We start from the raw sequence: 27,267 nt of genomic DNA, 5'->3' as shown, positions 1-27,267 counted from the left end.
TTAAATATCGTTGTTTATTCGTTGTTGGTCATTTTCCAATTTTAAACGATGCTTTCGGAAACCGAAGGACTCAACGATCGAACGTTTCTATGGAAATGTTATATGGAAATATGCAGTTGGGATAGGAAATGGATAAAAAGTTAATTTTAACGAAGTATTACGAAATTTTTTATTCCATTCTCTATTTTATTTCATTTTTCAAACAATCAGTTTGATAGATACGGTACTCCTCTTGTTCGTATGGCAGCGTATGGAATTTAATACCATGTTCTCTGCATGCTGGAAACTATATGCTCTGCTGGTTTATTATTCGCATAGGAAAGGCGGAAAATGCGTATACACACGTTCGGGGAAAATGTGGTCGCTATCCTCTTGCGCGTGAAATAATTTTTGTCAGCGATACGATTTCATGAATCCTCTGAAAGTGTTTTGCGAGAAATGTTACGACGCTGGCTGGTTAAATAATTGTTTTTAAAAATAACGAGAGAAGAGAATAATTCAGTAAGAAAGTAATTATCGACACGTTTCTTTCTTGCTTAATTTTTGCAAAATTATTTTTCATTATTTTCTTTTTTTTGCGCTATTTTCTGCTATTAGCCGAAATTTTTGCAACAAGCTTTGAACCGTTGTTTTCACACGAATGGAAACTCGTGACGAGCCGAGTTATCGTTCGGTACGAGCTGTGCGAGAAATCGATACGATTCTAAATAATTTTTATTTTATTCGGCTGGAAAATATTGTTTGAAACGTCGGGAAATTCTATATACTCCGTTATACTGCCGCGTTTGAATTTTATATTTTAGCAAACTGTTATTGCCAGGATAGAAATCGTAGAAATTGAAAGCGGAGACTGCGAGTCGATGTTCGCGATTTATTTGCCACACGAGGACTAAAGCTCCGCTAGTAACGCTACTATAACAAGTTTTGCATAATTTTTACTCCCTTTTTTAATTACTATCTATCTCGCTTCGTTCTCCACTCCCGAAATTTCATATCTTTCCTTTTATAAACCTCCTCTTCTCTGTCATATTTCTAACTTTCTTCATCGAACATGTGCCATTGTTATTCCGATAATATGAAACGTTTTACGAATAAACAGCCGCGAGAAAAGAGCCAGAGAGAACAATTTCTAAATCGGTACATTAAATTTCAAGGATTTTCCTTCGACGATTATTCCGAATCGAAGCGTTCGAATCGTTGAAAAACGGAACAGATCAACAGCTTTTTTCCTCCCAAGCTTTTCTATTAAATCGTTTTTCATGCTGCTTGTTCTCACGCTACCTTGACCCGTTTGCATCGACGCTCGACGAGTTAAGCGGAACTCTCTCGCGAATTAAAGATATCGAACTGAAAGCGTGTAAAATTTCTGGTCGAGAAGGTGCGCGCGTCTTATCATTTTCCGTTTTTCGCTCTCGTGTAGACTTTTTAGCGTCGCGAAAGAGAGGTTGCCCGGAGAACGCGTTTGTTAGACCCGGTTTTCTCTTGTTGTTTAGAGAAAGTGAAACGAGGGAACGAGTTCCATTAGCGCGGCACGTGGTTCACGGACGCGGAAATTATCGTAACGAATCCGCGGCGAATGCACCGAATTTCCAAACAATTATTTACGATTACTGCTTGCAATTATCTATAATTTACGTCGCGGTTTTGCGCTGACTTAAGAGTCGCTCTCTTACGGAAGGTAAAGTGCAAGCGTTTTTCATCGTTGGAATTTGTTTTCTGAGGTTGGTAAGGCGGGAAGTAGAGTGTGAATAAACGATGTAGCTTTGTTTCGCGAGTACACGAACTTACGAATTTAGGAATTTAGGTTTCGTTCTTATATCGTAGCACGTAGAACGAACAAACGGGTCACATCTGTTTGGAGAATTTACGAATTCTTTGCTTCTTCCAATGTAATAAATAATTTCAAATTATTTGCCCGATTGAAGGGTTGGATGAACGAGATTAATATGATCAATGGTATACTTATACGATATATTCTTTTTTGATAAATACTGAACGAAGATTTGTTACTTAATTTAACCGTGATTTGACAATTAATTTTTCGAATCACAGAGTTTGAATCGCAAGGTGATTTTATTTTTTGCAATTTTCTATTAATCGTATATGTCGGAGATGAAAGGACATCGGAGCCTTCCCTTTGGAACTTCGGGAAAATTCCTTAACACCGTAATCTAGATTCTATCATAGGCGTAATTAAACAATTGTCGTCATTAGATCCGATTGTATTTGTTCGAGATTTGTGATAATGAACTTGGGCTCGAGGCGCCAACCAGTCGCTGAACGTAGCCGCGGTCACGGGATGAACGCTTTGTCTGGCAGAGGCATGGAGTAATTCCATAGCTCTCCTTAAAAGGGAAATAGTTGTAACACTCGACAGTAAACATTCCAACGGTCTCTGTCCCGTAGCTTGCCACTTGCAGACCCTATTCTTCAAGTAAGATGATTGCCAGATATCGATGCGTTTCCACAGTACACGTGCAGCTTTCCCTCGAGGGCGGCCAGCATCTTTTTCTAACCACCAACATGGAAATTGACCAATTAACAGCAATGTCAATTTCCCTCACCTTCTGAACGAAGGCTATCCTCGACGAATCCGATGATCTCGTGCCCTTAGACACACCCCATTATAGTTTTCCTCTGTGGCATCATCGAGACGGGAAATTCATTCTCTCTCGCGATCTCATCGACTAAAGAATAACGTCTTTACGACTAGCGATTATTTCACGTTTTACCAACAAAGAGTCAGACCTAGATTTTGTGAGCACGTTCATCTATCATCCCGTTGACCGCGGATTCGTTATTGAACCTAGGATCATTGTCATTAGTCTCTCGAGTATCCAATTACCACGGTTACTTGTCCAATCCTATAATAATCGTATTTGCACTAGTCAATGTCTTCTCTATCGCATAACGACAATGTGTAATCCAAACGAAGATTCGTTTCACGCCCCTAATCCTAATTCTAATGTAAACCCGACATATAATTTCCATGGTCATTTACGTAATATTTTCATAAACCACAGACAATTTCTTTCTGTTTCACACGCACACATATGTAGATATATTATAATAAAACATAGAGTAAATTAAGAGGAACACAAGATTAATTATTTTTATTACAATTATAAAGATGAAAGGATGCTGCATTCCTCAGACAATTGCGGAAACAGAGATATTTTCCCTCGTCTCCGCGCAATTTCTCACGGTCTGTATAGGAAAACGTAATTTTAAAAGAGCAGAACAAAGCCAGCGATTGATACGCTCGATACTCAGGATCCTTGCGAGAAAATAAGTGGCCGTAGCATCTATTCAAGCAGCTCCTTTCATCTTGAAACCTGACGAGTTCATTTTCCATCGAACCATCAGTCGCAGGCTTTTTCATTTGAAGCTTCTCGATAGCGATCTTCCCTTTCCATCGTTTTGGAATTTTGGCTCATTAAAACGTTCGAGGTGGCAAATCTGAAAGAAACTCGCTTTCCTAAAGAATCGTATTTTTCGTTTGAAACGATTGCAAAGGTCGAAGGGAACGATGTTGCTCGTTGAAAAGATACTGAACGAGGCTTGGTGAATTTTTCATTGAAAAATTGCAAACGAGAGAGAGAGGGGGGGAGGAGGAAGCGAAAGAGTTTTGATTTACGTAAGTAGCATGTTTTTTAATGCAACTCGATGAATCAAGGTCGAGGACTCGGCGTTTAATTAAAAATTGATCTCTCATCGTTGGAATTTTTCTGTCGTCTGCAGCTTTGCGGAATTTCCAGTGGAATTGTTACGAGTTGGTTGCGGAGCGTGGAATATTCATAAGCGACATGAATTTTTTCGTACAATGGCCAGAATATCGTTAGAATTTTGCGGATGAACACAGCGGTGCTTCGTACGGACGATATTCCTCTTCAAGAGGACGATTTCAGTCGAAGATGTTCTTGCGCTACTAAAAACAGGAAAGACGAAAAATTAAGGGCGAAAAAAGTTTTGTTAGGGTATCGAGAATCTCTTGAAAATCCTGAAAACTCGAGAAAAAGATGGTTTATTATTAGTAGTTTCATTGTAAAGTTGCTGGCGAAAGTAATGAGAAGTGTACTCGCTCTATGTTTTTGCTCGTTTGGTCTAAAGTTTAAACTATAAACGCGCCTTTAGACGTCGAACGATCGCGTTTCTCGCTTTGCAGCGACGCAAACACCGAAACCATTGAAACTCGTTCGAATGTAAGAAAGTTTGTAGCTGTTCCTTATTAACTTGTCATCGGTACAGCGCAACCAGTTAAGCAAAATTATTTCATTAACTCGAAATGGAACGCTCTTCTTGGTACCGATAATTTAATATCCCTTTGGAATTGAAATTGTTACGCGAAATCGGAATCGGTCGATAATTCTCGAAATTACTACGAAAAATATGAAACATAGCTACGTAGGTAGCTACGTATATCGAATAAATAGATGTATTTGCTGTGAATAAATCGTCCACATTTTAGTTTCTCTTATATTCTTAAATATTTTTTAATATTTACTCGAAATCGAAATTGTTATATCAGAGTAGTAGATACGCGCGTTTTGAAATTCATACGAGAAACGTCGAATTGCTACGCGAGATGAACGATCGCGCTCTTTCATCGATTGCAACGTCTGAAATTCTCAGTTCTTTGTATTAGGTTGTCCGCAAAGTTTCTTTCGTTTTATGAGAAAATAATAGACGCGAATGTTTTTTGTTTTATATTATTTTGTCGAATTACGTACGATCCATTTTATTCTGTTGAGATAAACACCGCGACATTTCACAGACTTGGTTTCACGTTTGTATGAAGATGTAAAAAACACGTTTGCAAAAGAAAGAAACTTTTCGGACAACCTAATAGTATCTTTTAATATTCTTTTCACAATTTTTCCGCACGGTGGAGGTCGAAATCTCTGCAGCGTCTTCTTCGTATGATTTCCCAATGACATTGCATCGGTAATAAATTACATGAGAAATAAATAAAACGCTCTTAACGATGTACAACGTGTCTCGTTTAATACAACGTAACGCGCACGTTTTATCGCATAGACATAATTTGTGGTCGTAACGCGCTCCAAATAAAGAACGTTCGCAGACGTATACGAAATTGTTCGCGTACGTTTGCTCATGATGCGAAACTCAGCACCTTAAATAAGACTGGCGTGCTTCGTGCAACAGATACCATCTGGTTTTGTAGCACGTCCAGTTTTCCATGATAAATGTTCGTCTGCGTATTAAAGAGTATCACGATGTTTGTCCTCGTCGATTCTACCTCGTTAATTGATAAATGTTTAACTCGAACTGCTGTAAGAGCATCGCAGAAGGAAAGACAAAGAGACTTTTTCTTTATTATCTTCCAGCTATTATAGATATTTATTTTGAAAGATTCTTTGATTTTTATCGACTCTGAATTTTTCTGTACGTCGCTATAGCTTTGTTTTGATATTATGTCAGACGAAATGGTGTGTAGCGTTAAAAGGTCAAAGGAATCGGTAGCGTCGTTATTGATCGTCGCGATTACAGAACGTCCTTCCTTGGCATCTTTTTTCTTTCTTTCTTTTCTTCTTTCTGCTTGTTTGTTCGAAACGTGGAAGGAGAAAAGTGTATAAATACGTGCTCGTCGCCTTTGTTAGCTATTCCTTAACCGTTAATCCCTCGAACACCATAGGATTCCGCTATTATAGTTTACACGCGTCTCTCGCTGATTATCACGTTCACAGTGTTGGTAGAATTATCGTATTGTTAATAAAGAAATCTTTTCGGTATTCGCAAGACTGCCCTTATCACCAGACCATCACAGTATATCCTTGTCAGGATAGTTTCAACTATTTCATTCGAGCATTCCATTAGAAACAAGGTATGTATATTATTAATAATATTTTCTGTTCACATTCTCTGATAAATATCATATACATTTAGTGTAATTATAATAACGTTTTTTAAAGAACGAGTGTATTAGAATTGCGAATGTAGACGCGCGATAGATTTATTTAACGTCTATTGTCTAGAATTGTTTAATGGAAATTTACATTTATTCGCGAGAAACTTAGGAATAAATCGGAAAACAGGTTTTCTAAAGCGGGGGGAGGAAGTTGGAGTTTCGAAAATTTGCCCTAAATCCGCAGGAAAATTACGAAAGCTTTCTTTGAGATATAGAAGTAACTTTTCATATAAGAAAGGAACGATATTTCTTTGCTGTACCATATCCTTGGTGTGCTAATTTTTCTCTGCAATTTCTATGACGATACATTTTTAAAGCGATCAAAAATCTATCATCAAGGGAAGGAAGATTAAAAATAAAAATTGTTTCTGTTATTATCGTATACACGTATATCGTTAAAATAATTTCGTATCGTACGTATTTTAACATTAGAATTATCACACCAGTCAAATTGGTTGGTTTTACAATTTTATTTTACAATTCCTACTTCGTGTTATATTTTTTTCCGCAATGATGTAATGACTTTCGCAACGATAACTAAAAGGATAATATAATGAATTTTATTTCGTTTCTTATGTATTCAAACTGAAAATAATTTTGTATCAAGGTTACTTATACCAATGCCAGTCAAAATGGCTGGTTCTACAATTTTATAAATTCGTCACCATCTCGTTTAGGGATTATGGTCCCAGATGGATTAATAAAACCAAAAATCTACCACATAACATGGAATTGCTTCTGTAAGAAAGTAATAAATCGATAAATATAAAAATATTCTATTATTACGTATTTTTTAAAGAACAGCTATTTTGACTGATTTTGGTAGAAATAGCTTCGTGTTAACTATCGGTAGTTCTAGTGTTAATCAGAAGGTAAAGCTTCTCGTTTCTTTAAATAAGTTCCTTTTTGAATAATAAACTTCGAAACAACGAACACCGTTTCCAATATACACAATATACACGCGAACACCATCAGTTCCGTTTCTACTTGCACACTGAGCCAGCAACGCTGTTTAAACGAGTAGCAAGCGTGTTTTTTTTCAAAAGAAACGCTGCAATTTCACTGTAACGCGCGTGCACGTGCCCTTTGCAACTATCGAGTTCATTTTACCCTTATATCAGGTCGTCCGAAAAGTTTCTTTCGTTTTATAAGGAAATAATGGATGCACAACATTTTTCCTTTTATATTTTATCGAATTACTTACGATCCATTTTGTTCTATAAAAATAAAAGATCACAACGTTTGACAAATTAGGTTTCGTGTTCGTATAAAGATGCGTCGTTGCAAAAGACGTGTCTGTAAAAGAAAGTTACTTTTCGGACAACCTAATACATTTACGTTTTGATAGTATGTTACGACAGTATCGTTCAAACACATACTAATACATACACCTACTAACACTGTCTATTTGTCACAGTGCGCGTAATCTAATTATAAAATTACGAACGAAAGGATCTACGTTGACTTTATCCTTTATCATCGCAGTTACGTATTGTACAATGGAAAATTAGGACGAAAAGCGATAAAATTGATATTACAATAGGAGGCCTTCATTTGAATATATGAAATTCGAGCGTCGAATTAGTCGCGTCTTCTTCCCTCTTATTATTCATTTATGCGTGTTTGTTTAAGTATTAAAATGCATTAGCATAGAGGAGAAATTGATGCAGAGGTTTTTATTGGGGATTCTGTGCAGCTGATGAATTAATTAAAAAGGAATATCGTCGTACAGGTTTTTATTGTTTATGATTCAAGCAGATGTTAAATTTCAAAATACAGTAATATCCTTGAAGATAATATAGATTAACCTTTTGCCATTTTCTTCGCTCTCTGATTAATATTTACGTTTAGAAGGCTTCAAAATACTTTCGAAGTTTCTCTTTGAACGTTCCTTTCCGAACTTTTAGCGTCGAGTGTCGAGAGCAATTTCCAACGTATGCCAAGAGACCAGCTTCGAACACCTGTCTACCTGACTCAGCAGCTGAATTCAGAGAAAATAAAAATAATGTTTGCTCAAGATGCTCTCGTGGTCCGCTCGAGACCAGATTTTCACGGCGCGAGGAAAATCTCGAGACGTTCGATCAGGTGGAAGGTCACTCTTTGCTGTCCAATAAAGAACATTTTTCTCTCGCTTTGTTCCCACTGTTTTCCCAACGATGTTGACTCTTAACTCCTTCGAGGATAGTGGTAGAATTTTCCTACCGCTTTCATCTCACGAATATTATACCAGGAATATTATCCTGCTACAACTATACCGACAACATAAATATTCCGAGTATGAGCAAGTATATAACAATAGAGTTTAAGTAAAGGTCAGCGGTAAAGTTTGTTTTAATTCTTACGAATGTAAAGTACAAGATAAAAGGGAAAAATCAGGTTTCATTGTTAATTATCATAATATAGTTAGGCATTAATCAATTATTTTTTCTAATCATTTAGCGTATTGCTAATCATTGTAGTGAAGATAGCGATATTTAAGAAATATCGCAAGATATCTTTCTACTTCTGTAGGTGATTTTTTTTATTTTTTTAAGAGTAGCTTTCACAATCGAATCTCATCGCTCAAGGTGACTGAACTATTTAAACAAGAGCACAAAGTAAAATTACGTGACTCATGCTATTATGTACGTCTTCGGACGGTGGCTCTGCCGATATCATTTTGCCCCATTTCCTCTATCACGCGTCTTAGTCTACTTGAGACGACACGATGTCATCTGTTGACACACGCGTCTACCAATGTATCTCTACCAGTACGCATTACGATCGAGATTTCACTTTTCGAATCACGTTGATCAAGCTACGAATCTGCATAAACATCCGCAGCCTGCTAATCACAGATCGATCTGGTAATTTCGTTCGATTAAGCTGTCTTACTCGATCGATTCTATACAAGGATTATTCCATCTTTCGGAATTTAAAATGCAAATCTCTCGACGACGATGATCGTGACCAACGGTCGGTGCAGCGATACAATTGCATTTTCAACGATCGTTCCGATTACCCTAAATCGAGATCAAGAACGTTTTGTTGGGAAACGGAGGCGGGTCGTGTCGCCAGAAGACAATTAATACGTTCCATCAGTTGCCTCGTTCAATTTTCATTAGTTGCTTGACGATTAGTTTCTTCTTTGCCTCGATGCCTTGCTTCGATCTTGAAGGAGAAACGAGCAACAGAGAAACAACGTGTTCTCCCTTCAATTAATTAGAGTCCGAGGAGGGTTCTTTGGTCTTTGCTCGTAGTTTCCTGAAACGTTGAAATTCTTTGTTTCTTTGCCTCCCTTCTTTCCCTTTTTTCCTTTTTCTTTTCTTTTCTTTCTGCTTCCATCGACCGACGATGGGATCGCAAGGTTAAAGGACGTAAGCGATTCTGTTAAACTGGAACCGGTCGACGAGATGTAAAAATAAAGGGAACAAGCAATTTGACTAATTTAATTTCATATAATTTTCGCGTCTTCGAAATCGTCTTGCTTTCTTCGCTGCGATTTGTTCCGATAAGAAACGCACCTGACAATGAAATTTGCAATTCCCCTCCTTCGATAGAAAACTCGATCGTATCCGTGTGGAAAGAAATAGTTGAAAGATTCTTACTGAATTAATAAATATTGCTACTTGCGATCGATGAAATTTTATAAACACAGTATAAGGGTAACAGGTTTGATAATAAATCAAGCGAAGTTCCACTAATAAGTGTGACAAATTACAAATCATCAAATATTTTCAAATAATTTTCAAATCAAAATTTCCAATTTCAAATTTTCAAACAATAAAAGAGAAATTTATAATCCTTCTCAAAGAAAGAAAAAAAAAAAGAATCAGCTTGTAAATTGTGAATTAGTTAACGTTATTAATTGATAAATTATTGCGCAAGAAGCCCTAGAAAGTAAAGTATATCAATGATAAAATAAAGTCGAGATTAAGTAAAATATTTGATATAGATAAAGCAGAATAATCTTTTACCCCATCCTGTCTCCCTCTCTTCCTCTTTCTCTCCCCCCCCCCTCTCTCTTTTTCTCCTTACAAAGAAACCAATCTTAATGAAACATTATATAATAGAACATTGGCCATTCTCAGCAAGAGAGAAACTCGAATGACATTCATGGAAAATTTCCTGTGATTCATCTTTATCTCGTAAAATTAAATTAAAAATCCTCGACAAAGTTTTCATCGTTCAAATATCTGCACATATCCTCTTTTCTATATATCACGCGATGAAATAACTAATTATTTCCATCTCAAAATTCCATAATTCAGCTATTCTCCTTTCCACGTTCTATTCAAGGTATTGTAATCAGGTTTTATCATGTTCATTTCGATCTATCGCCTGTACGAATTAATCAATTCGACGATTCGATCGACGAAACGTTTCCAAGCAATACGTGCGTCACGTTTATTTCTTCTTAAATCCACTCGTACAATATGCTGACGCTATTTCCAGGAAAATTCCCAGATACCTTACGTATTGTAGTTACTTGTTATTTACCGATTATACGAGTAAAACTCATTAGCTAAAATTATGAAATATCCCGGTAATAAATCTTTGTAATATCGAACTTGCAGAGAAATAGAGAAAAATTGCCAAATCTTTCGAAACTGTCGTTTAATTAAAATATCGAAAAGATTACGACTGACTCGCAGCAGTCAACGAATCGCAGCAAACTAGCGACTGGCAAAACCCGGCACAAAAATTAAACACATGGATTTATTCCATGGAATACCGGGTATTCTCGTACATTTTAACAATTTGCATATCGAATTCAACGTTGATTAGAATAGTCGATCGTCTATCGGTGTTGTTTCCAGCGGATCGGCACGATCGACACGACGACACGTTTCTTCTATGACGCAAAGGCAATTAGAAGTTCCAAGACGGGCATCGCTATGCGTGGACACGCTCGATAAATCGTCGCGCGACACCGCGCGCGCGCGTGATCGTGCGTGAACCTCACGTCAATGAATACGGATGAAAATGTCAATGGACGTGGTGGGCGTAGTATCGTTATAGATCCAGTTGCCTCAGCTTTTCATCTGAAAGTCTGGATTTGTATGATCGAGTCGTGTGAAGGGTTGCTATGTTTCGGGGCTGCATACGTAAATCTGCTTGTTTGCGTTTCTAGAAATATCATTCTGTTCGTGGTATTGGGTTGGCAACTAAGGGTTTGCGGATTTTGTCATCAAGTGGTATTGTTAAAATCTGCGATCAATTAGTTGCAAACCCGATACAACGTAATGCGCGAGCACTCGCTTGTAAAGGTATTCCAACGCTTGTATTCTTTTATAGTTGTAGGAAACATTTTGAAATTTCGTTAATGATGTGACGAGGCTATAACGAATTTATTATTAATAAAATTATATTGGTCGAGTTTGAAAATATCTGATTGTCCCAAAAGCTTCTTTCGTTTTGTAAGGAAATAATAGATGCGTCATATGTTTTCTTTTATATCGTTTTATTGAATATCATATTATGTTGTACTATATTATCTATTGGAAGAAAATGGATTATAAATGGACGATGTAATATATGAAGAAGTTGCAAAATATTTAGCGCAAGTATATTTTGCAGAGATCGTGAACATATATAAACGGTCAATTATCTCTGTTATGTTAATAAACCTCGATATTCAGAGAGATTATGTTTGATACTTATCGTATTGTTGCTTCGTTCTGATAGTGGTACCATTCGGAAAATTTCGAATTTGCTTTTATCGATTAGAACGTCTACCTTGTGTTTCTACGTTTTATCGCGTAGAACGGTGTATTATTTATTAGGCCATCGAGCTGCCCTTAGCTTCACACCACTGGCTGTTTTCGTTTCTTTTTACGACGCTACAAGTGGAAGGTTGTAACTGTGCTTTCGCGAATAGTATCATATCTTGCGTTAAATCAGCCTTGTAACGTCGTTCAAACGATCCGCGAAGATCTCGTTCGTAAATTTTTAAACTGTCGAGGATAGAAGATTATCCACATTCTACGATACGCACAGCACATCTGCTGTTTCTCAGAAGTTGGAATTTTCCACATTGCACATTATACAGTCTACAACTCGGACCACGTCGACAACTAAATTAGCATCTTAGGCGCTCGATAAGATCTGCTCGATAGCGAACGACGTGCCATAAACTCGGACATCAGATGAGAACTCGACGACAGACTATCGGACAATGTCGCTAGCGGGACGTTACGTTACGCATCCTCGATCAGGTACGCGCAAGACGCACCACTTACGAGACGTCTACGACAGTTGGACAGACACCACCTCACCGGAAACGTTGACGAAAACCCACCCCGTAGACCGACACCTACACTTAAACTCTCTTACTTACGTTTCATATCCTTACGTTTATACCATAAATTTTTAATCTCGCCCACCTTGAAGATTAATATCGCTCAGGGTTCGCCGCTCAACCGAACAGTTGCAATTCAACCGATTTAGTTAATCGTTATTTAATTAACCTAGTTAAATTAATCTAGTTAATTAACTGATTTAGCGGAGAGGTCGCAAGGAAAAGGTTTTTTCGTCGGCATTTAAACACTCTCTCCTCTAAGGATTACATTTTGCAAACTTCGCCACTATCGAGGCAAATCAGCTTGATACGCTCGATGATTATCGATGACTATTTATCGTGAATACCAGTTGCCTACTCGATACGCGTTTCCACTGAATATCTCGTAACTTCTATAAATACATTTTCAGATCGCCGTAATGAATCATTAACGTATCGCTAATCAATGAATGGAAATAAATTGTCCATTTAATGACGGTACGTTCGTTCAAGCGGTGTCCGTAAATCTGAAAACGCTTTGTGACCCGTGACACGTGAGCGTAAAAGTGTTGAAATTTCACTTGCTTTGGTGAGCGCCGCGCAGACGCTCGCACAGGCGAAGAACTTAATTTTCCATTTGTCAAGTTTCAAACGACCGTAAAAACCTTCCCGGTTCGCGTCATTTACCATCATCGCCGCGCGTTCTGAAAGAGAAAAGCCTGTGCAAAGGGCTGGCTCGTAACGAAGGGAGGAAAAACGATATCCCGTGGTATTGAACGCATCGAGTCATGAATGAACACACGGTACACGGTGTATCGATCCGATCGCGGCGGTTCTAGTCGTCGAGACGCGTTTGAATAACGCCAACGGTAAAGCGAGAGAAGAATGGCGGGTCGTTTAGTATGGATTTGCCGCCTTACGCGATTACGTATGCGCGTGCAGTTGAATGTTACGAGCGTTATGACTCGTGGCTGTCATAAGACGTTGTCTCATGCATGGCTTCCTCATGCATCGTTCCCCTTCTGGCTTTTACGCTTCTCTGCTTTTCTCTTCTGTCGCTTTGAGCAATCGTATCGATCATCCGGGATCCGCCTGTCGCTACATTCTCTTCTGTTTCGTCCCTTTCCTTTCTTTTCTTTTTTTCTAGTTTCTATTCTTCCTTCGTAGGGGTTCCTCTTGGCTTACGTGGCAGTAAGGTCTACTCATTCCAATTGTATTTCTTTTCCTTTTTCTTACGGTTGCGTTTAATCCAGCGGATTATCTTGCTACATATTTTACACGATTTATACGAAGTAATTGATAAAATGGATGACAGGCAACGAAGATAGAATTTTTTAAAATAAGATTTACAAAATTTCAACAGTTGCATTAGGAAATTTAAAATGAGGAAATAGTTCTTTCGCTTATAGCAGGTATACTTTTACGAGACTGTGCACGTCTTTGAGATTCAACTGTCGCATATATAGTACGTAGATCATTCCCAGTGGCTGTCTATAATCGATAGCGATGAATAATGTACGTATTTGACTTAGTTAATGCTTGAAATATTAAACGATAGAAGAGAGCGGGAAGCGTGGCACAGAAACCTGATTATAGAAACCTATGAACCTAGGAGTCTATAAAGCACAAATTTGCAAATGCAAATAAATTTACAAATGCGCAAATTTTGCGGTAATTTCACGCTTATCGATAAACTTTAACAATTATCGAATCTCGATTGTCCCAAGGTTCGAGGACCTCGAGAAATTTCATCTTTGCGAAATTATTTATTAGATCGTGCTAAAAGTTTCTTTCGTTTTTGGAAGAAAACAACAGATGCACATTTTCCAATAAAACAAAATGGATCGTTCAATGAAATAATATAAAAGAAAAAATACATTTATTATTCCCTTATAAAACGAAAGAAACTTTTGGCACAACCTGATACATAAAAATCGAGAAGCCGAACATCCGCGGCATCCGGAATAGTCGGAGAAACGGTAGAAGAAGACAAAGAAACGAAGAAAAAGGTCTTACGAGGCATAAAAGCGGTCGCTTGGAAATCGCTGGATTTCCTGGCGATCGCAACGACTTACACGAATACGATTTTTCCTCGGGAAAAAAAGTTTCACCGCAAACCTCTAATATGTAGATCCCACGAAAGTTTCGCATCCCGAGACGCGATCGATCGAACCGACCAGCCAGTTTGTTCGAATAACTCGAGCGCGAATGTTTACTCGCGAATCGTTGTCGCGTGATACGATTACGCTCGGCCGTGGATGTAACGAACATTACGACCTACCAAGCAGGAACATACATTGTACATTACGTGTTGTATGGCTTCCATGTTTTCTTATTCGCTCTGTTTCTCGTTGGTCGTACATACATACGTACACAGAGCGAGTCAAAACACGTGGCAAGTACGACAAAGGTGCTGTTTCGGCGTACTAAAACAAGAAGAAAAGTTGGTATAAACATATGGTACGCCCGGAATGACCTTATTTTCCAGTTACAGCTTACTTTACGATGCTCTAGACGTTACTGGCGAGGGGTCGAGGTGACCGATACGCGTCGATTTCGATGAAACTTTGCACAAGTGTTCCTTAGAACTACCTAAGAATTTAGTCGTAATTCGTTCATGGTCGTTATTTATTTTAAGGCAGTTCCAACTATCTCAAACTTTTTATCCGAACCGGTCGTTCTATGTAAATCGTAAAACTATGACGAAAGATACGAAGAGAAAACGATCGAAATAAATGTTATACAGTTTCACGAGGGATTCGTAAATCTGTGCGAAAAACTTGTTGAAGAAATCCTCCTCTTACGAAAATTAAACGAATAAATGAATTTTTCAGGAAACCTTTCGCACAGATCTATGAACCTCGAGATACGTTACAAGATTTATTTCAACAAATTTCGACTAAATTCTTCGGGCAGGTGTAACGAACACTTAAGCGAAGTTTCATCAAAATCGGCGTGTGTCATTCCCTTGTTAACAGTCAACGATTGCCTGACAAACGGATGGGCTGTGTTGATCTTATTTTTTCGCTCTCTAGAGAATCCATTCGATTATCAATTAGGATGGATTGTTTAAAATCTGTCGCTCGTGAAAAGCCAGTTGACCGCGTTGAAACTCTTCGTGAAAGAGCAAAGCTACGAGGAAATTCGCGTAAGCTGTTCGAACAAGTTGTACGACGCGATACATTCGCGCGTCTGTTGAAGCTGGATCACTTGGAGCAATTTCTTTGAAGATATGTAAGCAACTATTACAACACGAGAACATGCCATTACTCGAAAACTCATATCGGGTGTATGTTTGTACGAACTTTTCTTCTTACTTTGGTGCGCTGAATCAGCTCTTGCCATACTTCCCACATATTCTGACTCATGCTATATATATATATATATATAAACAGGTATAGCATCAGCCTCGAGGCGAAGGATTAAGATGCAGCTTTTTGTTATTATCGAATTTAGCTTACAGTGGATGTTTGTAATTTAGAAACTTGGTATTTGCGTTTGGTATTTACATACAGTAGCTTACGAAAGTATTCGATTACTTACAGAAACCTTTTACGAATATATTATGTTTTACGAGGAACTTATTTTGGAATTTCGTTGGCGTAGTAATCGGTAAAATCTGGAAACCAATATGAAAAATTAAGTATTAGTTACAGAGAAGCTGCAAGATATGTAACGTAGGCGTATGCTACTACATTTCGCAAAGATCGGAAAAGTATTCGTGGAAGAAATAATTGAGGCAGTCGCGCGAGGAATTGAAACAGGTTTACGCACTTTTTTTGTGCACATAGTACGAGTAACACGGGTAAAAAGTGTGTAATGTAATGGCAAAACGCGTATACCGTGAGAAGCAGAGACGATATCCATCTAAAAGAAATAAATCAATCGAAGAATATGTATCATCATGTGAAAGTAGTTTCTGCGTTCACTGCGCGTCTGACTACATACGATTTGTTTCTCCTTATTTCCATATTCTCTTGTACCTCGCCACGCGTGTATATAACAGTTTCAAACGACAGTCTCCGCTTTAGAAGAATAGATTATGCGAATTTTGTGGTTCTGCGAAGTACCGCGTATAAAGTTTGAACAATGTTATTTAAATTTCACAAAATTTCCACGACTTGGTTATCGCAGCTTGGACATTTTACGATTATTGCTTTTTTATTTTACTTTGACCGCGAAATTCATTCCGTTTCTACGACAAATTTCTAACAATCGTAGAAACTACAAATTTCGTATGTTTTATGGAATTGTGAATATAATTTTTGACAGATCATCGAAGTCAATTGGAATTTTAGACACGTGGTACTTTTGAAAAGTATGTACCATTTTTCGAGATCTCATAATGGCGTGACTAAATTTCATAGACAATCGCAACTTGTATATTGAATAATGTTCAGGCTCTGTTCAGCTTGTCGCAGGTTTATAATTATATAAATCCGCTTGAGCATGCTGTGGATATTTAATTATGCATCAGGAACGTCATAAACACGCCTCGTGCAACGTTATTAATGTTCGTTACATAGAAAATATAGGCTTGAAAGGACGGTGCAACAACGAGTAGGAAACAGATTTTTATTAATTTAGCAATTGTTAAATATATCTGTGTATACGATGTTAAATTAATCGATTCATTTATTCTTCAAGGAATTTCTCCACGATCTTTTATCTATCACGAAGATCATTAATCCGATTAAATCCGGTTATTTACTCCAATCAGAAGCATCTCTTATTTGATTAATTTGTGATATTATAGAATACAATATATCTTCCGTAATGAAATGTTCTCGTATAACGATTAATTATACATGATCACCGTGTTATCACGATAGTTACGAAACGTTTTGGATAAATCGATCGAACATTCTCTGATTTCATTCTATGAACATATTAACGCCTATTGTTCGAATGGCAAGTTATTAATAGAAGAGAAAGTCGATAATGAATTTCCATTATTCGAGTAGACTGAATCGTTTCAATCTACAGCGTGTCTACGTAGACGTGAATTTAATTTGAACTTTGTCCAAGATTTAACACGTTACGTATTTTTATTTTAATTAATTGTACTACTAAAACTAAATATGTAACGTGCGCTATTTGTTTATTATATATTATTACTTATATAAAACCGTGTATATACATGTACTTTTATTTTTAAGAGTAATTATATATTATAAATATAGCAAACCGTGTTCGTAATTCAAATACTTTCATTCGGTCATTGTACAATCGCGCAACGATCGACGATATTTAAATTTGTCTATTGACTCCTCGTTTCACTTCTCGAAACGGAGTTCCCTAAATTTTCTTTCACCGCGAATCACCTTTTCTCTTATCTCGTGCTACTCGTTCGAATTTCAAATTGTTATTGAATTAATAATTGAAATTCAGTTGTTGTTGAATTAACTGGTTGTTCCATTTTTCCAGAGCTGGAACTCGGTACACAATGCGTCGTCGAGATGTCCGGACAGCAAACCATCTTGCAGCATCCCACCACGATGGACAAGATCGAACGGTGAGTGATCTCTTGAGAAATATTTTTTCAAAATTGTCTAGCTCGTAACGAAAAACGCCGAATTCGAGTGAAACTCGAAATAACGCGGATATATTCCTCGTTTCGGTTTACATTTACCAGAGTATCGGACCCTATCTCTGGCAAGAAGATCCCTGTATGAAGTTGACCCCATATTTCATAAATCTCGAATCTTTTCGCTGTTGTTCCAAGTTGTAATACGTCGTTCCGAAAAAACAACGATTAAACCTGGTGAGGTTGTTGGAACAACCCCAGAAAACTGAATCTTTGACCAGCCTGTCGTTCTTCGAAACTCGGATTTTTAAAAATTATTCCGAATAGTTGTAATTGTTCTAAAGATTGTTGCAAAGTATTATTTATACTATAGAACAATTTGGAATAAAAATTTGGAGACCAAAACGCGAACACAATAGAGCGGGAATTTTGACGCGTAATATGATAAATATTTCGTTTAAGAGAATGGAAAGACACTCGGTAGATAGCAAAGACGCTGGAATAGTCCTCTTGCTCTCCCGAGAGAAGGAAAGATATAGACGAGGGTCGTTCTTGTCTGAACCCTTCAAATTTTTCCGCATAATTCTGACTTTCCCTCGGCGAGCATCTTTTTCCTTCTTAATCTTTTGTCGAAGTTTCGTGATCCATCGAATTCACGTCGGTCGGTCGAGTTCCTCCACGATAAGATAGTAACTGTCTCATGAAATTCCAATGAGATACATTCGAAAGTTCTTATCTTTCGAGTAATCGCGCTGAAAAACTTGCTCCTCCTTATCCGTTCAACGGAAATACATGAAATTCGGAAGTTTATGCGATGGAACAGGGAATAATAGTGGTTGAGGATGATGGATACATGCGAATCGTTGAATAATTTAACAATCATTGTTTGTTTTATGACGCAGATTAAACGCGAATATATATATGTAAATAAATAAGTATCCAGAATCCAGCAATGATCAATTCTATATGAATATATATATATGTCCATCCAGAAATTTTCCATAAACGTACAGGCAGCCAGAATCCAGCAATGATCAATTCTATATATATAGACTTGATTATCGTTGATATTTGGTCGTTTGCACGTTTATGGAAAATTTCCAGATTAAAAAGATACAATAATAGGATCGAAGTTCCTAATTTATTCCGCATTTTATTTTGTCCGCGACGTACATAATTCAAACTTATCAGAGCCTGCTTGATACTGCATCGTACGAGGCAATTATCGAGCAGTATGCAATCTGCTTTTGAATTATCGTTACGATGCTAGGAGTTTCCTTTTTGTTTAAGGAACGATAAGATGCTGCTTTATCTGTACTGTGTTAATAATCGAGACACCTCGTCGATTAGAGCGAAGAAATTCGCTACTATTTGCACGAGAGATGCTGCGAGTGCGTTTAGAAAATTTTCTAGCTTAGTTACTTTAATAAAAAGAAACTTGCTACTGTCGTAATAATTTGCCTGAAACTGAACTTCTTTGGGTATACGAGGTTTTCGTCGAAAGGAAAAAGAAGCATAAAATTCGCAATTTACGTTCGTTTATATCAACGTATCGCACAGTTTGAAAGATCTTTTTCAAGCTGAAAATGTTTCGATATCTTCTTTGTGTTTCGTCTTATCGTGCACGTTTGGTACCTTTCGTATTTTGGTATCGTGCACCTTTGATGAAATGAGATAAGATGAGAATTGTGAAACCTGAGTGCAAGTAAAATTAATAATTTTGCTTGACAAGACAAGATGATAAGAAGAACTGGCGTAAAATAGAGAAATTATAGCTGCGTATAAAATTGAAAGCTCAAAGAACGTTAGTTCGCGCACCAAGAAATAAAATTCATCGTTCTGGCGATTATTATGGGTTTGTAGGCGACAGCCACAGTATCGATGCAGATAAGAAGAAACTGCGATACATGAGCGTACCGGCGCCATTTGTCAGATAATTAGATCGTACAGTCTTATCGACATAGGCAGATAACATCGTTGCTGGAACATCCATGGTACGCGAACATCGTAACTACGATGGAAATCCATCAGATTATATCGAAACAAATTCGATCTTCGTATTTATCGCAGAATTAGGTTGACACGTTCTCTGATAAATAACAAATTACAATCTTTCGAACGATGGATAGTGAAAGATATTTGACGATCGTTTCATTCAAAAACTTTTGTTACTTGGGTGATTTTTATTATTTATTAAGACACTTATTCCAATACTCGTATTTTGGTATGTTATAAATGAAAAATTTTTCATTCCTGGTAACAAGGACGATGAAATTTTGTTATTCGGTTAATCTTTGTTAATCATTGTGATAGATACGAGAAACGTATGTATTTTGGTATTATAAATAGAAACTTTCTATTAGGTTGTGCCAAAAGTTTCTTTCATTTTATAAGGAAACAGTAGATGCACGCATTTTCCCTTTTATATTATTTTATTTAGTTGCTCTATTGGAACAAAATGGATCGCACATAATTCAATAAAATGACCAGCATTCGTTTCGAGAAATTTTCTACTATATTTCCAAAAATCCAAAAATTAACGAAGAAGCGACACAGCCAATTTTCCATTACCTTGTATCCTTTTTTTTTTTTTCTTTTTTCACGGCGGAAAAACGATACAAGAGACATTTTGATTACACGCTAGAGGCGTTTCGTTTACGTGTGAAAGGGACGTTTTCCTTTGAAAAGAGCCTGTTCTTTCGAGGAAAAGAACAATGACTGCAAGAACTATTTCGCCACGGGGAACAATCCTTTTGAAACAGTGGCTGTGGTTCTATTTTTTCAAATACGCTTGTTTGCCGGCCTTTCTTCTCCTCTCTTCCGGTTTCTTTCGCCAGGATTTAGCCGCACGCTCTTCCTGGACGGTTCTCATGTACGGTTTCATTCGTTTATTGATTTATCTTCTCTCTTTCTTCCTCTCTCACGCGAGGTCGTTACAACTTTCTGCTCGTTTTCACCTGGCTGCTAGGTTTCTTTTCTTCTTTCTTAATTCCTCTTCTTGTTTTCTGCAAGTAGAATTTCCTCGGCATTTCTTCGTGTAATTCGCCTAAGATTACTCGTTGGTAGCATAAGACGCGTCATTTAATTGGATCTTGTTATCGCAACTTGGAAAATCCTGATCGATAGAAGAAAAAGCCGACCGACAATGTTTGACATTGTTTCCTTAGAGACTTACGGGATGTTATTGCTTTCTTTAAGAAGGTCGACCTTTTTTCATTTCGTGTCTGTGTACGTTTTGACCTATGAAATCATACGAATACTTATACTTACGCGTATGTTTTTATTTTTTGCCCTCTGGGTGTTTCTTAACATTTTCACAACAGGAATAGCTATCGCGTTCTTCGTCTTTTCTTTTCACTTTTTTCCTCGAAAATTATTTTGCACGTTCGTAAGAATATGTATATATTTCCTGTTTTTTTGATAATTTTGCAATTTTGTAATTCGAGTACCGTGCGAATATACATTTTACACTGGCTGTATTTTCGAAAAATTCCCGGATTAATTAAACATACAAAACCTTGCACGATATGACGCGTTACGTTCACGTTGCGTTAACACCACTGTGATGTCAATCGAGCAATAGATGACGACGTCCAACAATATCTGTGAAAACGTACCCGTATAACGTTGTTCTTCTATATACGTCCACTACTTTTTCCATCTCGATGACTCAACATCATAAAACGCGTAACATTTCTTGGCACGCCCTTTTGCACCTATCTCCGGGCACCAAAGCCAACCACTCAACGCACGGAATCTTTATCGTATCCGCAAAACTATAGTTCGTCCTTGGTATCCCGTGGATGAAACTGGCGCTGGGGGACGAGAAGAGGCGAAAAACGTCGGATATATTCGGGAACGAGGGTGCTCGTTTGGCCTCGATGGCGTCGTGGAAGATACTTGAGCGTTGCGGATATTTTCAAGCACGAGGGCCACAGAGAAAACGCGTTTCTAGCCTCGTAATTTCGTTTCGTCAAGCTGTTGTAAACGTGTCTTACGCGTGTGTCTGTACTTACGCGAAAACCTGTGTACAGGATGTCACGATGTTCCATGCAAACATTATTCGGTGTGATGCATAAGCGAAAATAAGACTGAGACGTTGTTATTTATATAGTAGTATAGTAGTTTGCATGCTATATACATTTTCTATATATTTTTACAATTTATATATTACGGTAATATTATACCGCGTCTTAAAACCTAGTACCTTTGGATTTTGCCTGTCGAAAACTATCATACGGTATGGAAAAAACGCGGGAAATTCAGCGTGCCCTAAAACGAAGTTCGTCGTACGTATCTTTTCTAATTCGTGTGTTTATAGTCGCACGAATCATCATCGTACTGTCGAGCATCGGTAACTCTAAGCTCGAGAGAAGAGCGAAAATCTTCGAGTTATTAGGTTCAGACCTATCGAAATTTCCGGGTAAAAGAGTTTACCAAACGAGTTTACCAAGTTTAACAAACGAAATTTGCACATACAGAAGCTTGTACGAAGGCTCATCTTTTTTGAAGATGTTGGTATCATCCCAAGCTTCCTCGTACAACTCGTTTTATGAAATGTAAACGTTAAAGATGCGAGCAAAGTGATGCCAATTACGCGTTCGACTTAGGAAAAAGGATCAGCTTCCATGGATGTGGAAGTAGGAACATGATTTTTATCGTGATACGTTCATTCTTACGTCTTACGTGATTTGGGATAATCGTAAGAGTTTAAAGACAAACGATACGTGCACTGATTGGTTTCTGACGCCTCGCGACACATAGCCATCGATGAAATCTGAAACACTTTCGAATCGCTTCGAATGTAATATACATATATGGCGGCAAATTCCAATCGCGTCGAATCTGATTGGAATCTTAAGACTCTTGAGAGTCTTGATCGCTGTTGATTCTTAATAGATTCGTTGGGTATTTAATGTCTCTCAAGCATTGATCATCTTAGAAGCGTTGATGCGGGATATTCGATACTCTTCGAGCTCGAGAGTTTGAGAGTGGAAGCGATGCTTAGGCCATGGTGGTGCAGGCTCTAAAGACTATGGCTCTACGCGGCTTATCTTATTGAGACATAAACAAAGACGGAGGAGCGGCTCGATGAATTCGTCGACCGTCATTTTGACGACAAGGCACGATCCAGGCTTCCGAGAAGACTAAACTTTCAAGGCTTCCAAGATGAGCGAGAATCGAGACACTTGGAAGATTCCAGGCTTATTAAGATTCAAAACTGATGATTCAAGACTCTCAAGAGTCGTAAGCTTCGAATCCTGTTGCAAGTGATTCGAAATTGTCATCATCTGCACTGATACAGATTCGAAGTGATTCGAAACTGTTTTAGATCCTATCGTTGCACACAGACACACGCTTCGTGTTGCAGAAGCAGCAACGATAGTAGTTCCACTTATAGAGGTGAACTTGGACATGTTGTAGAAGTCTGGCTACTCTAAGCTCGAGCTACGGGCGTCAAACAAAATGGGCATCTGGACACGTGGCAAATAGTCGGAGTTTTGTTTCGACCGATAGAACGTTCTCGCTGCGGAGTGGCACGGGATCTTCGACTTGTACAGATTCGAGTTATCGAGCCATCGATTGTCGCGTGTTATCGGCCGGATAACTGTCAGATAATCGATTTTATCATTTTGTCAAGGAATTAGTTCCGCTCTTAACCTATTTCCATCCAAGCGCGGATTAATACGCGCACTGTGGCTGATTTCTTTTATTTCCATTTTAATCTAAATAATTTTCTTTTTAAATAAGTAATTTTTACTTTGTTATAAAGAATGTAAGATGCTATGTTTGCGAAGTAACATTGTCTACATTGTCTGAAGTAATCGTTTTGAACAATAAATTTTCAATAAACTCCATGAAGAATTCGAATGTTATTTGCTACACGTACGATCGACCTTGCGCGGTGATAGGGACCAGTCCTCCGAAGTAGGGCCATGATACAAATGAGTTAAGAATCTCTGCAGTTGGAAAGTTGTACGTACCCTTTAACTTGCGAACATTTTGTCACGCGAAGTAGCCCCATCTTTTCTTCTACAGTACGCTGGCGATGTTTTAAATGGAAAATCGCGGAATGCTCTGTATACGAGTTAGTTGGCAAGATAGCAAGGAGCAGCGACGTCATGCGAAAAGCTCTACGGTTTTGTACGGAGCGTCAGAAGCGTATGAGTCACAAGTCACAACGAGACCATACATCGAACGAGATCGTATCCGGAAAGGGGCTTTGTGAAGTCCGATGCTGTTGCACCGTACTGGCCGCCGTGGAAAAATGCGCGAGAACAGCACGGCGTTTTCAACAAAGACCGATTATTTATTGCTACAGCCTGCACGGTGCGTACACAGCGAGGTTTCAATGGCTGCTGGCCATAGTTAGTCAGCGTTGCTGCGTGTAAATATGGATTAGCGGTGATGTTGCCTTTTGTTCGCTGGATGGTTCTACATATCTCTAGTTTCGCGTTTTTGTAATTTATGTAGCCAGATTTCTGGCATTGGTTTATGGCTTACGATGATGGAACGTGATCTGATAATTGGGCGGAAATTTTTTCTATCTTGATAGATGGAATAATTCCCATGATAAACGATCGTTTCAACGTATAAGCTTACAAAGAATGACTCTACGTATAGTACGAGCACTATATCAAGCTACTGTTACTTTATATGGATGACAGGCAAGGACATTTACGTGGAAAGTGACCATCCAGTAATTATTTTACGATGGCTACTTACCGTCGTATCGGCTGCTTGAGTTAAGAACAACGACATAATCATCAACGTGGCCTTAATGGCCTATTTGTTAGAAAGCAATTTCCGAGATATATCGTTGCTGCCTGCTTTCTTCCGTCTTACTTTCTTTCAAACGATCCATCGCTCTTTATACAGAATCTTTCGTACAGAACGAACATTTTTGTGGAGATTCTAAACGTCACGAAAATGAATACATAAAAGTTGAGGATCGAAAACGAATTAGTACGAAAGCTTTTTATCGCGTGTTTCCTATTGTCTGTCTACACGTGTTAACTAAGGAAAGCTGGATACACCAGCGTGTAATTTCCAAATTTCGCGAAACTACGTCGAGTTAAGTAAATCGTAACTTTACGATCGAGTTTTGTAATTCTCGACGCCTCGTGTAAAACCCGAACATCGTCACGTTCAGCTCGTTACAAAACGCCTATGATTACGTAAAGCCAGAGAGTTTGGTAACGTTTTAAAAGAAACAGCAACAATCGTGCCCACACGTGTATAGAAATGACTCAGAATGCACGAATTTGTTCCGACCGAGAAGAAAGATTTTTATCGCGCGCAAACATCCAGTTCGAAACACGTTTTGCGCAAGTGGAACAATCGCGCGGAATAATTGGAACAACGAATGCAACGAAGACGAGCAAAAGGTACGCGAAACGCGATGGAACGAGAGAACGAGATGTGTCTTCTCCGCTGAAACGGCAAGATAAGATTTCTTTTGACACTTGGCCCATTTTCCGCGTCATATTTCCTCGATGATCGCGATTCATTGTGTAACTGTTGCGAAACTACCGGGGAACCAGGTGAAAACAAAGTTGGTAGCCGAGCCTTAAACGCGTACGTTTTTCCTAGAGAAACGAAAGTGAAACCGATTACCAGCGTTCCGTGGAAGGAAACTGCCAGGAAAGTGATTGGCTGTTAAACCTCTAATTGATAAGAATTCTGAATAGCTCGAGGAACGACGAGATTGGAAGCTGAAAGGTGGTGACCGAATCGGAATAGTATGTTAATGAATCGACAGAAATATTCTTCTGACTAATACTACCGGTCTGTACTTTGTTCTTGCGTAGATATATTCTACAGGCCGAGTACCATCCGAGAGTTTCAGCTAAATTGTTTTCCAGGTTATATCGGAAAATGTTTCGGATAAAAGTTGCATAGTTTTGGTGTTATTAGTCTCTTCGTTGCAAGAATACCTGTTCTCAAATTGCTTGGATATTTCCAGTTCAATGATCGATGATCCTGATGTTTTAAAAGTAACAAATAATAGCGAAAATTCGATAACTTTCCTAGTGATTCTAGAATAGAAGAAGAAGAAGAAGTAAAAGAAGAAGAAGAAGAAGAAGAAGAAGAAGAAGAAGAATAGTAGAATAATTAAAAAAAAAAAAAAAGAAAACAGATGGATAAACGATATAAAAATTGGCTGAAATTTTTTCGAACGACAGCCGAAACTCAAGAGTCTGTCGTTTCCATGGTGTCGAGAAATCAGGTCGGATATCGAGAACGGGTGTTAACTGTCCGTCAAGATGCAATTTACCGTTTTATTAACGATCGAGCCGATTGGAAGCCGGAGGACGCTCGGATTGAAATGTGCCCTGTGTCATCGATTAGCCTCTAAACTCGTTCACCAAGTTCTATGAATCCATCTGTGTCACGGACGATGTCCTTGTTTTGCTTGTCATAAAATGTCAGCGTAGGCGACGCTGCGCAATTTTTTTGATCTTCGTAGTGTATTTTTTACCTCGATCCTCACGACGACGCACAGGATCGTAATCGCGCATAGATTTCTTCTTTTTGTTCGTGAGAAAATTCGTAGGGAAATCGGATGAAACGCGTATAAAGGATGCGATTTAGCTGTTCGTTGAATAAGAGCGAAGTTTATTCGTCGTTTCAAATTGTTGTATGACCGAGTTTTATCTTTCCTTTAAAATTATATAATTAATTTTATGGTTAAATAAAACGTGATTGTGTAACAAAAATTGAAAAATAAAACAATTACTGTTAAATGCTTTATTTACGAAATGAAATTCTGAAATTGAAATGGAGATTTCTTTCGTTGTTTGAATATTACGACCGAATATTTTGAATACTTAAAATGGAGTATTAGGTGAAATCAGCGTATTCCACTTGAAAATGAAGTATCACGGTCTGAATATAGAAACTGGAAGATAATTTGCCCGAAGGTCGCACGTACTTTTACAATAAAAAAACTTCAGAAAGTACGTAAATGAGAATAGTTGGCTAACGTCATTGTACGAACAGAACAATAGCTATATTGTACACTAGCGTACAAATATTATTTGTGTCCGATGAATTTTATCTGCTACCTTCTTATCTCTCCACCTGCTTTATTTATAACACCATTATCAATGATATACATATAGGTGTATATGCTTTTTCGTGTAAATATAGACTTATGCGTCTTAATTTTAAAGTAGCCCGTTCTAAGTTGCGATCTAATACAAGTTGCGATCGTTTGTTACCATCTTTAACCATTGGTCTGATTAAATTAATTAAAATGTAACATATTTATAAAAAGCTCGTACGTCAATCCATCTTTTTTTCCAATAATTTTTTTGTAATTTCAATTAGAAGGCTAATGAAAATATTAAGAAGATTGGTTGAAAAATCAAAAGTATTATAATAATTATTATTTGTTAAACACACAGAATATTACAATGATAAGATTCGTAATATACCGAAACTTCGTAATATGCCAATCTTTACGAATTATACGAAAGTAAAGATACATACACAGCTTATATAACGTTAACATATATATTATACAATGTTAACTATAATATGTGTCAA

The 27,267-nt window shown here is 37.8% G+C and overlaps 1 protein-coding gene across 9 annotated transcripts in view; it reads left to right on the top strand.

Moving 5' to 3' along the window:
- Positions 1 to 27,267, top strand: part of LOC138178668 (kinesin-like protein KIF13A) — a 174,936-nt gene that overhangs the window by 18,080 nt on the left and 129,589 nt on the right. For all 9 annotated transcript variants that reach the window (XM_069110768.1, XM_069110767.1, XM_069110775.1 and 6 more), the window contains exon 2: positions 17,616 to 17,703. In XM_069110768.1, coding sequence (XP_068966869.1) covers positions 17,616 to 17,703 — 88 coding nt within the window. The remainder of the gene's footprint in view (positions 1 to 17,615; positions 17,704 to 27,267) is intronic.

The sequence above is a fragment of the Bombus flavifrons genome, chromosome 4 (assembly GCF_040668555.2).
Source record: "Bombus flavifrons isolate JBK064 chromosome 4, iyBomFlav1_principal, whole genome shotgun sequence".
In the NCBI taxonomy this organism is placed as follows: Eukaryota; Metazoa; Arthropoda; class Insecta; order Hymenoptera; family Apidae; genus Bombus; species Bombus flavifrons.
Note: the sequence above shows the minus strand (reverse complement) of the source record. Positions and strands in the feature narration are given on the sequence as shown.